The 15,738-nt window shown below is 33.8% G+C and overlaps 3 protein-coding genes across 3 annotated transcripts; all 3 read left to right on the top strand.

The window, feature by feature from the left end:
- The first annotated feature begins 1,257 nt into the window (after nt 1-1,257).
- Nucleotides 1,258-2,991, top strand: LOC141685179 (uncharacterized). Its single transcript, XM_074490296.1, has 5 exons — nt 1,258-1,518; nt 1,913-2,045; nt 2,139-2,179; nt 2,230-2,390; nt 2,481-2,991. Exons 1-5 carry the CDS (start codon nt 1,258-1,260, stop codon nt 2,989-2,991), a joined length of 1,107 nt encoding a protein of 368 aa, XP_074346397.1.
- Nucleotides 2,992-3,077: 86 nt separating this feature from the next.
- Nucleotides 3,078-4,057, top strand: LOC141685177 (uncharacterized). Its single transcript, XM_074490295.1, has 2 exons — nt 3,078-3,498; nt 3,636-4,057. Exons 1-2 carry the CDS (start codon nt 3,078-3,080, stop codon nt 4,055-4,057), a joined length of 843 nt encoding a protein of 280 aa, XP_074346396.1.
- Nucleotides 4,058-4,186: 129 nt separating this feature from the next.
- Nucleotides 4,187-5,272, top strand: LOC141685176 (uncharacterized). Its single transcript, XM_074490294.1, has one exon. The coding sequence runs from the start codon at nt 4,187-4,189 to the stop codon at nt 5,270-5,272; it is 1,086 nt and encodes a 361-aa protein (XP_074346395.1).
- The last annotated feature ends 10,466 nt before the right edge of the window (nt 5,273-15,738 follow it).

The following is a 15,738-nucleotide window of genomic DNA, read 5'->3' as shown; positions in this document are numbered from 1 at the left end:
GGTAAATATTAGATTCTAGCATTGTTAAGCTTTTGTCTGTCTATCCTTTTGGTAACAGGAATAACTAATTAATAGTTTTTTTAATTATGAAACAGAGGAAACGCGATCAAATATTAATGATGTTTTCGTTAAATGGACGTGAACCTTTGAACCGGAAAGGGAAGGAAAATTATCTTGGATTTGGTAGAGAATTATTCGCAGATGAGATTTTTAGTGATGATGAGGAAGAAAGTAATGACTTTAATGAAGGTGAAATGAATGTGATATTGAGTCATTGTTATGTCTTACGTAATAATGATTTACTATTTAATATTTTCTTGCAGGTCCGAATGTAGTTGCTCCTTCATTTTTGTCTGATGATTCTGAAGGATTAGATTATGAAGCAAGTGATTGTGAATCAAGTGGTAAGAAAAACAAAGATGTATTCCTAAAAAAGTATCCACATTTAATTTTGTCAAACTAAAATAAAAAAATGCAGATGATGCAGATTGTCTTAGTTGGTCGCTTGATGATGATGATGAAGTCATTATTGATGGGATAAATTCGGATTGTAATTTGATGCAGAGCAGACGTGCACCGCGACGTGCACCGCGACGTGTCGTTCCTGAGGAGTATGCTTCTTTGGGTGGTCCTACTGCCATATGTTCCAAATGTCATGCTCGGATGTGGAAGGAAGAAAGGGTAAATAAATATATGACTAAAGGTTGTCCTATATTTTCTCTTTGTTGCATGAAAGGTGTTGTGAGATTGCCTCCAATCCCTCCTACCCCTGAGTATTTGCTGGATTTATACAATGACAAGAAAAGAGGTCCTACTTTTCATAGATTAATACGGCTCTACAATACAATTTTTGCCTTTACTTCTATTGGTGGTAACATAGATCATTCAATTAACAATGGAAGGGCGCCTTATGTATACAGATTAAATGGTCAGAACCACCATGTTTTTGGATCTTTAATACCGAATGACAATGAAACCCCCAAATTTTGTCAACTTTACATTTATGACACCATTAACGAAGTTGATAATCGTCTTCAGTGGGTTAGTGTTCATGACCGAGAAAGTGTTGATAAAGAGGTTGTACGAGGTCTTATAACAATGTTAGATGAAACTAATCAATTGGTTGGTGAGTTTAGGCAGCAGCGTGATTTGTATGAAAGCGATGAAATAGTTTAGCTACAGATTATACTCAAAGTTATCAGATCTGAGAGTGGAAGAGAATGTCATATTTCTAGCACTGATGAAGTTGCTAGCATTATGGTTGGTGACACTGAAGAAACCTGTGGCGACCGTGATATAGTTGTTAACGAAAAAGGTAAAGGTTTAGTCCATATTTCTTATGTTCATCCGAAGTTGATGGCTTTACAGTACCCTTTACTCTTTCCATGTAGAGAAGATGGATTTCACCCAAAGATTAAATTTCAAAAGACTGCTGATAGTTCTTGCAAACCACATGGCTTTTTGTCTCTAAAGAATTACTACTCATATACTTTTCAAATTAGAGAGTCTGACGGTAAGGTATATTTAGAAATTAATATATGTTTCTTTATGTTCCCCAGAAATAAATAATGAAAGTTGTATTGTAGGTTTGACGCCTCGGCTAGGTGGAAGACTATTTCAACAGTATATGGTAGATGCTTTTTCTACCATTGAACAGACACGACTATGGTGGATCCGTACTCACTAAACTACTTTACGGAATGAATTATACAACAATATTTGTGGATCTGTTAGCAGAGGTGATGTGGAAAGTTCAAATATCGGTAAAGGTATAGTTCTGCCAGCTGGCTACGTTGGTTCGAAGCGATATATGCAATAAAATTTTCAAGATGCGCTGGCCGTATGCCGTTAGATCGGACATCCTGACATATTCCTGACTATAACCTGTAATTCTCTTTGGGATGCAATTCAGAAGATGATGGAGTATGTACCTGGTTGCATTGCTCTAAACTGTCCTAACATCATATCAAGGGTGTTTAGGCTAAAACTTGATCAGTTAATGGTAGATATTAAGGACAAAAAACACTTTGGTGTTTGTATTGGAGGTAAGATTGTTTACCAGGACTTTCTTAGTTTAATTTCTAATTACATTTTTGTTTGCATATTGCCAATATAATCTAAATTTTCCCGTTTTACAGTTATGTATGTCGTCGAGTTTCAGAAAAGAGGCCTTCCACATGTACATATATTAATATGGCTAGATGCTGATTCAAAAAAAACCTCAAATAGAATGTGGATAATTATGTGTCAGCAGAAATCCCAGATCCTTTATTAGATCTGGTTGGTTATGCAGCCGTGAAAGAATTTATGATCCACGGTCCATGTGGTTTGCAAAATGTAAAGTCTCCATGCATGAAAGATTTACGTTGCATACGTCATTTTCCGAAAAAGTAAGATATATGCATACCCTTTTTTGTGTCATTTCAGAATCTAGTAAGTTACCCTAATACCTAAAATTTGTAATAATTGAATGGTTTCAGGTACTATGCTCGAACTACTTTTGATGGCAGTGGCTTCCCGATGTATATGCGACGCAGGACAAACATTACTGTTGAAATAAGGAAGGCTGAGCTGGACAACCAGTGGGTAGTACCATACAACCGGGATCTTTTAGTCAAGTATCAATGCCATATGAATGTGGAAATATGTTGTCATGCACGCAGTCTTAAGTATTTATTTAAATATTGTTTGAAAGGCCATGATCGTGCTACCGTTCATGTCAAGAGAAAGAGAAAAAGGCAAGCAAATGACACTGATGAGGGGGGAATACATGAGATAAATGCATATTTTGATGGGAGATATTTATGCGGTGCTGAATCAGCCTATAGGATTTTTGGCTTCCCTATCCATCATAGAAGTATATCTGTTGAGAGACTTCAATTTCACTTACCAGATGACAAAAACTGCACCTTCCGTGCCAATGAAGCGTTAGGGAAAGTTGCTGCCCGGGAGAAGAACAAGTTCAGTAACTGGAAGCCTTTTTTTATTTAAACTCTATTGATGTTAATGCACGGAAGTACACTTATGATGAAATCCCACGGTTTTATGTGTGGAATGATGGTGAGAGAAAATGGACCATGAGGAAGCATGGTTTTCAAATAGGTAGATTATGTTATGTGCATCACAGTACGGGTGAGCCTTGGTTTCTTCGTTTATTGCTTACGAAGGTACGTGGTGCCACCTCCTTTGAGTCTTTACGTACCGTTAATGGAGTATGTTACAGTACATTTCGCGATGCCTGTAAAGAGTATGGTTTACTTGACGATGATAAAGAATGGCATGAAGTGTTGACTCAAGCTTCTGCAGGTGGATTACCTCCCCAGGTTCGACAGCTTTTTGTCCATATTATTGTCAATTGTAAAGTCACTGATTTGAAGACTTTATGGAGTACACACCGGAAAAGCATGGTTGATGACATTTTACTCAGACGACGTCAAAGTTGTCCAAATACCTTATTCACTCTTAATGACATACAACTGCAGTTCTATGCTTTAGAAGGTATGACCTTTTTACATTACAGTGTAGGACAAATTTTAAAATTTTTGTGGGCTAGAAATGTAGTCCATTAATTGTTCTTCATTTGTTCTATAATTGGGTGAATGCTGTTAAATAGTTTTAGATATCAAATATTGCAGAAATAGATGAGTTGCTCCGGTCAGTTGGTAAATCCTTGAAGAAATTTGATCAGTTGCCTCAACCTCCTCGCAACTATTTGAACAATGGAACAAACAATTTGATAATTGAAGAGACAAGCTATGACACCAGGAAGATGGAGTATGAAACTGCAAAGCTACTACAGGACTGTACAGAGGAGCAGAGGAAAATATATGATGCAGTAATACAATCTATTGACACTAACGTTGGAGGGATTTTCTTCGTTTATGGTAGTGGGGGTTGTGGAAAGACATTCTTATGGAGAACTCTTATATGTAAGTTACGTTTACAAGGTAAAATTGTGCTTCCAGTTGCTTCTTCAGGGATTGCTGCCACATTAATGCCCGATGGTCGGACTGCGCACTCCAGATTTAAAATTCCAATAGTTCTTGATGAATGTTGAACATGTAATATTGCCCATGATTCAGATGTTGCGCAACTCATAAAGTAGACACAACTAATAATATGGGATGAGGCGCCTATGTAGCACAGGTACGCATTTGAATTCCTAGACTGATCGTTGAAGGATATCATGAAAGATGTTGATCCAGAATGTTATGTCATGCCGTTTGGCGGTATTACCATAGTTCTGGGTGGTGATTTCTGTCAAATCCTCTCAGTAATTACGTATGGAGATCGTGCTAATATTGTAGCTGCCTGTATCACTAGGTCAAGGCTGTGGTCCATTTGCCAAGTATTCTTGCTGACAGAAAACATGCGCTTGAAACAAGGTGAGAGTGATAATGAAAGTGAAGAGCTTAAAAAGTTTGCAAAATGGGTACTTGACATTGGTAATGGCCAGGTCAGTCCACCTCGAGTCTGTAATTTCCCAGTCACTGAAAATCAAATTTTGATTCCGTCTCAGTTCTGTGACGTACAAACTAAAAACACAGTTGATAACATGATTCGTAGCACATATCCTAATATTGCTCACAAAGGGCAGAGTACACAGTACTTGCGCGAGAGAGCTATTTTGACCCCTACCAACCAAACTGTGGGCCACCTCAATTCGCTTATTGTAGACAAGCTCCCCGGAGAATCTGTGTCCTATTTTAGTGTTGACGATGCAGAGGAATTTGGTGGGACAGATGAGGATCTGAATGAAGCCTTCCCAATAGAGTATTTGAACTCCTTAAATATAGCTGGGATGCCACCTCATGATCTGAAACTGAAGGTTGGGGTTGTTTTTATGCTAATGTGTAATTTGAACCAAAGCCTAGGTTTGTGTAATGGTACAAGGATGATTGTGACCAAATGCCTGAGATTCTGTATGGAGTGTAAAGTAATCTGTGGTACGTTTGTTGGTTCGAAGCATTTCATTCCATGTATGGATCTTTCTCCCTCAGATACAAAGATGCCATTCAAATTGGTACGGAAACAAATGCCTTTACAGATTTGCTATGCCATGACAATAGACAAATCTCAAGGTCAATCCCTGAAGACAGTTGGGCTATACTTACCTAAGTCAGTGTTCAGTCATGGACAGTACTATGTTGCTATTAGTCGAGTAACCTTACCACTGACCTCACTATATTTGTTGATGATGAGTCTGGTGCAGCTACAAATATCACCCAGAACGTTGTTTATAAAGAAGTTTTACGGCCTTCCAGAAGCTTAGTTTGTTTGAATTTATAAATGTGTAGGAAAACATTATTGTTATTAAGTAATTATGTAAATCTGATTATGGGAAAATGTTTTACCGTGTTAAATACTTTGCTCTTAACCATTATATATTGTAAATTACGTTACGGATTGGTAGTAGTTTATTCTTCTACAAATATATTTCGAATTGTTTCATCTTACATGTAACATAATAAAGAAGAATTACGCCTATGACTGTAGAAATAGGTGAAGAAAGGGGGTATAATTAAAATGTGAATAGTTGATCAAACGTAACAAACTTCAAAAGTACAAATAAGGACCGAATTAAAGTACAAATAACCTTCATGCGAGATTGGAAGTGCAATTAAGTAAGGATTACAACTCTAAATGTGTAGTTATTTTGGTAAATGAATCGTAGTCTGTTGCCTGCAACAAAGTTATTGTCGTAGGTGAAATCGTTCCAGCACAATCCAAATCGGCATGTTTTCCTCTTTCGCTGAACAGCGACATACCAAGTACCATCTCCAAATAGAAGTCTGATGAGAGTAGATTTGGTCCATGGTCAAAATACTTGGAGCATGTGTCTTGGGAAATACTATATGGAAGATAAAAAAAGTTAAGGGGACAAGTACGGATTAAGCATGATCACATTTTTACAAGGACTGGGTACAGGTAATCTTACCACTCCGTGTCCTCTTTGATCAACATGTGACGACAACAGAGTTACTATGAAGGAAAGGGTATTTTCTTCTTCACCAAAATATACTTCTGGATTTGTTTGGGTGGCTCCTGAAGCGGCATGAAATTTTACAATTACTTATGTAACTATAACAAGTCATTAACCCATCAATTGAAATGTACCTTCTTCCACATTTGCCTGAGCCGCATCATGCAAAATCCCAGGTATTTGATTTCCTCCCGATGATATCTCATTAACCAATCCTGGAATACAAATAACTAGTTATAATATTACATACATCCCAACGATCACCCGCACAAAATATACACATACGTATGAAACTATAAGAAGTCATTACGGCATCAATTCAAAGGTACCTTCCTCGACATTTGCCTCAGCCGTATCATGCAAAATCACAGGTAATTGACTTCCTCCTGATGAAATGTGATTAACCAATCCTGGAATAAAAATAATTACTATTAATTATGCATAAAGGCCAACAGACATCCTACCTAAATGGACAGAGGATTGTTGTACCTGTTATTTGGCCTGACGATCTCTCCAAATGAGCATCTGTTATAAAGCAAACAAAATTGGTTATTGTGTATGGTTCTTTGGTAATATACTACATACTGAAATAAAAAGTACCTGAAGAATCTGAATCTGACGTAGACATATCAGTAACCTCAAAACACGGTCTTTTCCCCAGCTCTTTTAAAGACACTTTAGCGGGTGCAGATGAAGAATATCCATACCATTTGTGCTAAATATTGTTAAGTATAGACTTGATGGACCAACACAATCGAAGAAAATCCAAAAACTCTCCCTCACAGAATAATTGTTGAAAACTTCATCCAAATCGAACAAACTTTTATTGTGCTTAGAGAACTTAGCAATGTACTGCCACCCGTCACCAAACGATAGCCTAACTTTGTCACCCAGCATTGATAGTACAAATATAGATGTGAAGAACATAAATGTATTAGCCACTCCCTAAAATTGTTACAACAAATGTAAGTTATGCAATTACGTTACCAGATTCCCGTCATGCAGCATGTCATGACTAACCATTTTGAAACATTTTTTGGCTGAAATTCCACTTCCATGAACTGCCCAGGAAGAATACAACATGGTTAACAATTTTGTCATATACAGTTAAAGTTTTTTGAGGTCTGATCAAGATCTGCAAATATACCTTCAGTTTTTGATTCATTGTCATTATCATTGTCATTATCATTGTCAATGATACTTATATTCAACCTCTGCGAATGCTCTGTACGCGAAAACACACAAACATCCCCTTCTTTCAAGTTCACATATTCACAGAATTTTTTCCACTCTTTATTAAAGAGCAAATTCCCATTCTCCCATTTCAAGTTTATAATCCAAGTACTTTTGTTCAGGCATAACTGAACCCAGGTCATTTGTTCATGTACATTTAATCGGGCGATTACATCATTAGGTAGGACCTAACCAATATAAAATTAAAATTGAACTTAATAGTAGAAATAGCAAGCGGAACTGACATTCGATTGAGAAAAATGTAACCTGAGTGTAAGCATTTTTTTGAAGGTGTTCTCCCTAATGTAAACTCTGTCACTTAGGCGACTGTCACCCATTGCATTGTAGAAGAACCTTCCTGCCAGTTTCTCAATTTCGGCCGGACTAAAAATTTTCCGATCACGTCCTGTACCGCACACTTTATGATATTGAATAGGCCTTAGTGGGTAATCAATCTCCACCGTATTACCATCAAATATTTGAACATGAAAACGTCCATGGTCTTTGTAATCAAGAAGGAAGACACTGTATAGTTTGATTGCATAGAAATCCATAATTTTTCCAACATTTCCTATGCATGCATTGGCACTATCCGACAAACATTGCCATGCATCACCATTTCTAACCCGGAGATACACTGTTCCGGTCAATTCATTTCCCACAATTATTTCAAACTCCTCAGGCAAAGGCTGAATCGGGAAAATATAAATAGATTAATTGTACAGACTAAGCAAATTCAAATAGAACTGAAGTACAAGTACAAGCCTTAATATAAGGATTTGTCATCACAAAGTAGGAAACAACATACCAGCTCTCCTTTGTTATATGCTTCTACAAAAACAGTACATAGCAATTGCATTCCTTTCATTCCTGCGTCAGTACATATATGTCTAATAGTTTATTTGATCATATATATTGCACACATGAACAAATAGTAAAGATTGAAGAAAAGAACTTCTTACCTTTAACAATGCGCAATGAGCCGCTCATAACCTAAGAAACCCCTTTCTCAGTTTGTTGAAGTTACTGGACAACCCCTTTCCTCGGCTCTCCTCCTGCCTGTTCAATAACTGCAACTTGCAACTGCAATTGGGTTGTATGTGGTTCAGTTCAACTTTTTTTTAATTAAAATGTAGAGATCTTTTATAACTATAAATTATGTTATGCATTTATTGAATTTAACTAACCCATATATTCGGTCAAACATTATATCAATTCTTTATTATATCGATTTGAAGGAGTATATAATTTTTTAACCAAAATACTAGATTAAAAAATTATATTATTATAATATTGCACACCATTATAGGAAAAAATGGAAAAAAAACAATTTTTATTAATATAATATATATGAATTTCCATAGTCTCTTGAATTTTAGCATTTAAATCAAATGCATCTTCAACCAACCATATTATTAATTATAATTAAAATAAATCATGATTTGTAATAGATTTTTCTCTTAAACGTTAAATATTAATTTTGCGAAAGTAATTTTTATATCAATATATATATATAAATATGAAGTTTGTTTATAAACAAGATTTAGGCCGGTGAAGACTGACGACCATAATTAAGGGAGGCACTATACATTGTCTAAGATTACCTATTACAACCATTTGTTCTAAATCTACTTCCCAAATCATATATCATATAACAATTTTTTATTCTTTCGATAATTAATAAAAATTTAATTTAATTCGTTGATACTAATTCACTTATGTTAACCTTTAGCCAGACATATTATTCATTTGGATTTAGCAAATAATTTTCTTAAAGAACTGTTTCATATTTAGGTGAAAATTAAATTTCATTTCTTATAAAATATGTCATATATATACTAACATTCAGCAAAAAATGTAAAGAATATTTATTAAAAGAGAAGATATTATTTGATGATGATAACAAATATTTATTAAGTTATCAAATTTGATTTTGGTCAATTGGTCATACAACTTACTTTAGTAACCCACCCCTTTTATTTTAAATACATTCAGAAATAAAAGTTAATTTTTTTTATAAAAAATTTGCATTTCGAATTTTCACCAGCTCTTCAATTTAAGCACTCACATATGTTAAAAAAAAAACGAACATGTTATTCATTTGAACTCAGAAAATAGTTGTTTTGAAAAACTGTTTAATATTGAGGTGAAAACTAAATTTGATTAATTACAGAATATGTAAAGAATATAAATGTACTGAGAAGTTACTTTTTTATTATGATTAAATATATCTATTAATTTATCAAATTTGGAATTTGAGCAATTGACCAGCTCTTCAGCTTGAGCAGTCAGATCATATGTTAATCTTTAGCCAAACATATTATTCATTTCAATTTATAAAATAATTTTCTTAAAGAACTGTTTTATATATACGTGAAAACTAAATTTGATTTTTTACAAAAAAATATCATATACATGATAAATTTAGCCATGAAAGTAAAGAATATATATTTACTGAGAAGTTATTGTTTTATGATGATGACATATATGTAATAAGTTATCGAAATAGGATATTGTGCATTTGGTCCTACAACTTAGTTCGGTAACCCAGCCCTTTCATTTTAAATACATTAAGATATAAAATTTTAAAAAATTGAACCATATAAATTGTTGTGGGTGTAGTATATTGTCATCTAAAGTGACAGAACCACTAATTTGTTCATGTAATATTCATCATGGATAAACTAAAATATTTATTTTTTAATAATGATGTCAAAAGTAGGTCACTTTTTAAATATAGTGCACCATAAAATACATGTTCCTTCCTCAGATTTTTAAATTTTTATTTACTAAATAAATTGTGTAAGTTTGCTAAATATTAAAAGTTCAACCAAAAAAGAAAATCAAATACAATTTAGAATGAAATTTTAAAGGAAAAGAAAAATTTCGTCCAATTATGCCACAACTTTCAATTTTATTTTAAAAACTTACAATTTAATGTTACAATTGTACTTGATAAATAATATTTCAAGGAAACTAAATAGACAGGAATAAGAGTATTGAAATGTTAGTTGTAACATGACCTTACTATTTCATTTCAAAATAATTTGCTTTTTAAACTCCCAAACTAAGTATTTAACAAATATCTGTATACAAGTAAATGTATAACACAATAAATATAAACATCATACTGAAGGTTACAGTTTGGAGTGGAAGACAACCGCTGTTTCAGATTTAAGAGTTGCAGAAGAGTACTGCAGACGTCAAACACCTATGGCAGTACATCAGCCATCATTCCTTTGAGTGGCTCGATGCAGCAGAATATTAATTGCCTTATGACAGAATTATGTTTAGCACAACTCACAAGTAGCAAGTTTTAATGAATAAATAGATCATGCAGAGAACAGATCCTTGAGTATCTTTACCTGCCAAGTACAATTACCTCTTATGTCAGTCTGTTGGACTTCCCCGTACTGATAGTTACATACACACGGTTGTACAAACCACGTAGGCATGACTTTTATGAAGGTAATAGACGATTGGATTACTTAGCAGACAAATTGAAAATAAAAAACAATTTGACATGCAAAACACAGAAATGTAAGCAGCATAATAACCATGAAACTTCCTTACATTAGGCCAAATGTTGTTATCATCCAAAGAAAACCCCATTGTTCATGAATATATTAAAACATAATTAAAACATAATTAAACATAAACAGACTTTAAATCAGCCCAACTGCCAGCCATTCAGAATTCCTCATTCATCTTCCTGCGAATCTCACCATGCTCAATCCTCAGTAGCCTAATCTCCTTAAGCAGAAGCTGCTGCTGCGCCTTGAAGCTTTTGTTGAACTCTTCCTGCTTCACTGTCATGTGCCCACTGAACTGCATGTGGCTCTCCCCCAGCGCCTCAACCATCCTCGACACAGCAGCCAGGTTGACATTGAGATTGGTCATGCTCTTTTCCATATTTTCCGATCTCAGGAATCTGCGGTTCTCACATCTTGCACTTTCGCACTCATCCGAAGTGCTACCACTGGAGGAGAAATTAGGTTAGCCAATATCATAGGAGTAAAAGTAAAAATAAATAAATAAGTGCAGCAATAATGTCACACCGGGAAATGAAACGATTAGAAGGTGAAAAGTCATTTCAAAGAATAGGGCAAGGAAGTATATGACACATGTATTGGAAGTGAACCGAACAATGTAAAACTACGGACTTTTACCATTTGATTGAGCACTTACAAGACATGAATAAAATTTTTAATAACAGCGGTAACTTAATGTATCTGTTACACAAACTATGAAACATTAAAGTACAAAAGTGCTTAAAAAGATGAAAAGTAATATTGGCGTGTACATGTTAATATACCAAAATGAAGTGAAATGAGGAGAAACGGTGTAGAAGAGAGGCATGTAAGTAAGAAGAAGACCTGTCAACCAAATCATAAAACATGAAGAAGACGCTAAATAACCATACAGATGGACTAAAGTTCAGAGGAATTGAACAATTTATATATGTATATACATGCATAAGTGAAGAGGATGGAAAAGGGTGTACAACACATGCAAAGAAGGTAGAAGAAGACATGGAAAGCAAATCATAAAACCTATTGCAAATGCTAAATAATCATTAAAATGGACTAACAGTTCAGAGAAACAGGTTTATTTATATATGTGTATACACGCATAAGTCATGATATTCACCTGTTGTTGGAAGGGGATGCCATTGCTCTGATTGCTTTGTTGATTTGATGTGGCGTAAGAGAAGAAGAAATTTGGATGTAGAGGAGATGATGAATGAACGGTTATGAGTATGATGTAGTGGGCTTTAATAGAGGTATTAGGGGAGATGAATAGTCTCTAACACATGCAATGTACCGTCTGTTCGTTCAATGAATGGTGAGAGGACACACACATTTTGTTGGTTTGCCAAATTTGACACCCACGTTTTTTAAAAATGCAGAAATAAACAAAACTTACAAATTCATATAATAAATAATGAAATACTTAATAGTAGTTGTTATTTTAATTTGGACATTTTTAATTAAAAATAATAAACTTTATTAATTTATTAAAAGTACAATAAATGCGACATTAATGTCAATAAAATAGTGTTTAAAATAATAGTAATTTTTATTTCACGTAATGTTGTACCCTTATTCAAATACAAATGTAGAAATATTGAAAACTTTATATGCGAGTACGATAAAAATACGACCTAATATATTATTTTATTAATTTAAGTATGTACATAATTCTAAATGAAAACATATTTATTTAATGTCATAATTTTAAAAAAAACATACTTTATTTACAGAATAAATATTATTAACTCACCATAATCATATAGTTTGGTTAATGTAACGTATGTACATTGGGCTTTTTAGTTTTTTTCGTAGTTAACCCAAAGCCGCAATACTTTGGCTACGCACTTGGTGGTAAATCATTGTGTACATGTCGAAGATGTAATTTAAAAGAAAAGCATAAATCCTATTCTTTTCAGAATATGGTTTAACTTAGGAAATTTAATTATGTTGTCCAACCGATACGTTTTTTGTGAACTATGTATTTTCAAAAGCAATAAACTTTTTGCACCTCCCTTTACATAAGCTGCTATTACATTTTGAACTAATGGCACGAGCAATTTGTTGGAACCAAGATTCCACAGGCCCGTAACTTACAGTATGAAATATTTACTTGGTCCAATTCAAAGTCACAGATTTTATGTAGTTGCTAACGGTATTATCTCACACGATTTAATTTTCAAAACATCATATTGAAAAAACCTTTGCTCAATGTATTTATTTAGCGTGTATGAACCATAATTTGACTACATTTCGTAAGTAGTACAACTACAACATGCCTTATTTAGTAAATAATTTATATACTACATATAATAATACGTGACTACGTACATACGAAACTAAAGATTAATGTGAAATTGTACTTTCAGATTCCTTCAATAAATTAAGATATCCCAGGTTTGGAATTAATAAGTTTAATAAAATAGCTATAAATATAAATATTATTTCTCAATAATTTTATTACGCACGATTTCAATAAATATAATCATTAACACACGATTTACTTATATAATTTATGGCATTTGGATTTCAAAAAATATCAATCACGTAATGAAATGAATGAAGTAACTTACAAATATTAAAAATTAATTTGACCGTTGGTTTCAAATAAATAAACTAAGTGTGTATGGCGTAGATTAAATTTGAATTTTTTTTGATAATGTGAGAAAAATTATTTATAGAATATAACTTCGATCAAATAATATGTCTAGTACTATAAAAACAACAACCAAAATTATGAAACAAATAAATTTACGTATTACTATATTTAAATTATAAAATTATCAACACTTTGAATATATTATGCTTATACGAGATATAGGTTATTTTGAAAATATATTACAATAATTTGGAAGCTAGGTGTTTACCATTTTTTACTTCCATGAGGTCATACCATATTATTGAAATCTATGTATAAAACTCTCCCTGTATTAGTTAAGTTGAAGTTGGACAATCTACCCTGCCATTACGTGCCACATCTTCAACCAGTCATCAACCAAGTAACATGTGGTGTTACTGTACGAACTTAGGCACTACCTAGAGCATGATTAGCTTTCGGTTTCATACCTCTTTAGTTACCATTAAGAAGCCTGAAATATACATACCATTAAGAAGTTAGGTGAAGACTTAGTGAAGCTCCGCCTCCAGTTTGCAGCATATCATGTATGAATCTTTAAATCTGGCACTTACACTCTGCATTCAATAGTCTTACTTGAGTGACCTCTGAACACATTTATTGAACGCATCTGCAGGTACCTAATACTGAAGCAATAAGTTGCGTACAAATGGATCTACACAACTACGACAATTTAAGTGATGTGGATAGCTCAAATTATGACTGGAAATGTAGAGTAAGAGTACAGGCGCTGTGGAAAGGAATGAACAGATAAACAGAAGAATTTTGGGGTTTTAATATGCTGCTCATCGATGATATGGTAAGTAGCACATCATAATTACAACTGGGGACTACATGTCTCACTTCCACAACACCTTTTAATATGATATTGATTCACAATATACAGAACCATCGAATTCACGCTTTTGCAAATGCAAAATATTGTGCGTAGTTGACTTGCCCTTTGGTTGAAGGAGGCATTTACATAGTTGACAACTTTAAAGTGAAGGACTTTTTAGGTGACGAAACATATCGCCCTGTGAGAAACAAAAAACACATATTCTTCACCAAGGACACAAAATTAAGCAGAGCAACTGAGCCGGAATTAGTAATTGAAAAATATGCTTTTGATCTTTTCCACATGACTAAAATTGAGAAACTTGCAACAGACAATAGGTTCTTAGTAGGTATGGATGCTATAATATTTTTGTAATTGATAACAACACCTATTACTACTAAAATGTTTTCAATTTTAAGCATGGTTGGTTACTTGAAGAACCGAAGACCCCTCATTACTTCAACTAAAAATAGTTAGGAAAAACAAAGGCTGAAATTTGATTTGGTAGATGGGAGGTTTGTCTTCTAATTCAACAATGTGTTAGTGTTCTTTATAATTACATATTGGGCTACTTACTTAAGCAGCTTTTCGTTACGTAGGTGTTGCGTGTCTGTCACTTTGTTTGACGAATTTGGAATTATAATTGACAAAGCTCTGCAACAACTTGAGGAGGAAGAACCTATTATTATTATCAGCTGTGCTAGAGTGAGTTCGTATGAAGGTATGGGTAATGGCACCCTCATAATGATTTGCATTACGTAATTAAGTTAAAATGTTGAGTAATAATATGCGTTACGGATATAGGCAGAGCACACCTTACAAACTACCCTGCAACAAGGATTTTTATCAATCCCGATCATTATAGTGTTCATGACCTCATAAACAGGTTAATTTTTTACTTAAGAAAATTTAGAAAATATAATATACCTTCCTATTTATGCTATGCAATGCCTTCAGATGCGATGAAATGACTGAAATGTCAGATGATGATGAACAAGACACCAAACAGACACTAACTGTGAGAGATATTACTCTGTTAACTGAAACACATATTCAGGTACTGTAATTATTTAGGTGGTATTGTCATTGTCATTGGAGAGGAACTAACTTATGATATTCCTCTTCAGAGGGAAGTTGTGTTCGAAGTTGTGATTGACAAGGTTAATGATGATGGTAATTGGTACCGAACAAAATGCACAAGATGTCTCCTTGAAGTTCCATTCATAGTTGACAAATTCAAATGTCAAAATTGTAAGAGGATCATACCACATCCCAAAAGAAGGTAATATGACAATTAATTAACTTACAATACTATAAACATTGACCATTTTTTGCATGCATAATCAGTTTCTTTGTAATACAGTTTCCGGTTGGAAACAAAATGCTCAGATGACACTGGATCGTTGATAATAGTTTTACCTCACGCAACCGTTGCTCAAATTTCACAAAAAACTGTTGAAGATCTGTACTCTCCAGACAAAGAGGTTAACCTCCAACATTGTGCTGCAATAATTTTGTAAACTAATACATACATTTTACT

Source organism: Apium graveolens, chromosome 9, assembly GCF_009905375.1.
Source record: "Apium graveolens cultivar Ventura chromosome 9, ASM990537v1, whole genome shotgun sequence".
In the NCBI taxonomy this organism is placed as follows: Eukaryota; Viridiplantae; Streptophyta; class Magnoliopsida; order Apiales; family Apiaceae; genus Apium; species Apium graveolens.
Note: the sequence above shows the minus strand (reverse complement) of the source record. Positions and strands in the feature narration are given on the sequence as shown.

Excerpts from the sequence above, each read along its gene's own strand:
- LOC141685176 (XM_074490294.1), top strand. The coding sequence starts at position 4,187 with ATGAAAGATGTTGATCCAGAATGTTATGTCATGCCGTTTGGCGGTATT.
- LOC141685179 (XM_074490296.1), top strand. The coding sequence starts at position 1,258 with ATGGTTGGTGACACTGAAGAAACCTGTGGCGACCGTGATATAGTTGTT. Across the intron at positions 1,519-1,912 it reads TTAGAGAGTCTGACGGTAAG|AAGATGATGGAGTATGTACC; the intron begins GTATATTTAGAA and ends GATGCAATTCAG. Across the intron at positions 2,180-2,229 it reads AGAAAAGAGGCCTTCCACAT|AATGTGGATAATTATGTGTC; the intron begins GTACATATATTA and ends AACCTCAAATAG.
- LOC141685177 (XM_074490295.1), top strand. The coding sequence starts at position 3,078 with ATGAGGAAGCATGGTTTTCAAATAGGTAGATTATGTTATGTGCATCAC. Across the intron at positions 3,499-3,635 it reads GCAGTTCTATGCTTTAGAAG|AAATAGATGAGTTGCTCCGG; the intron begins GTATGACCTTTT and ends CAAATATTGCAG.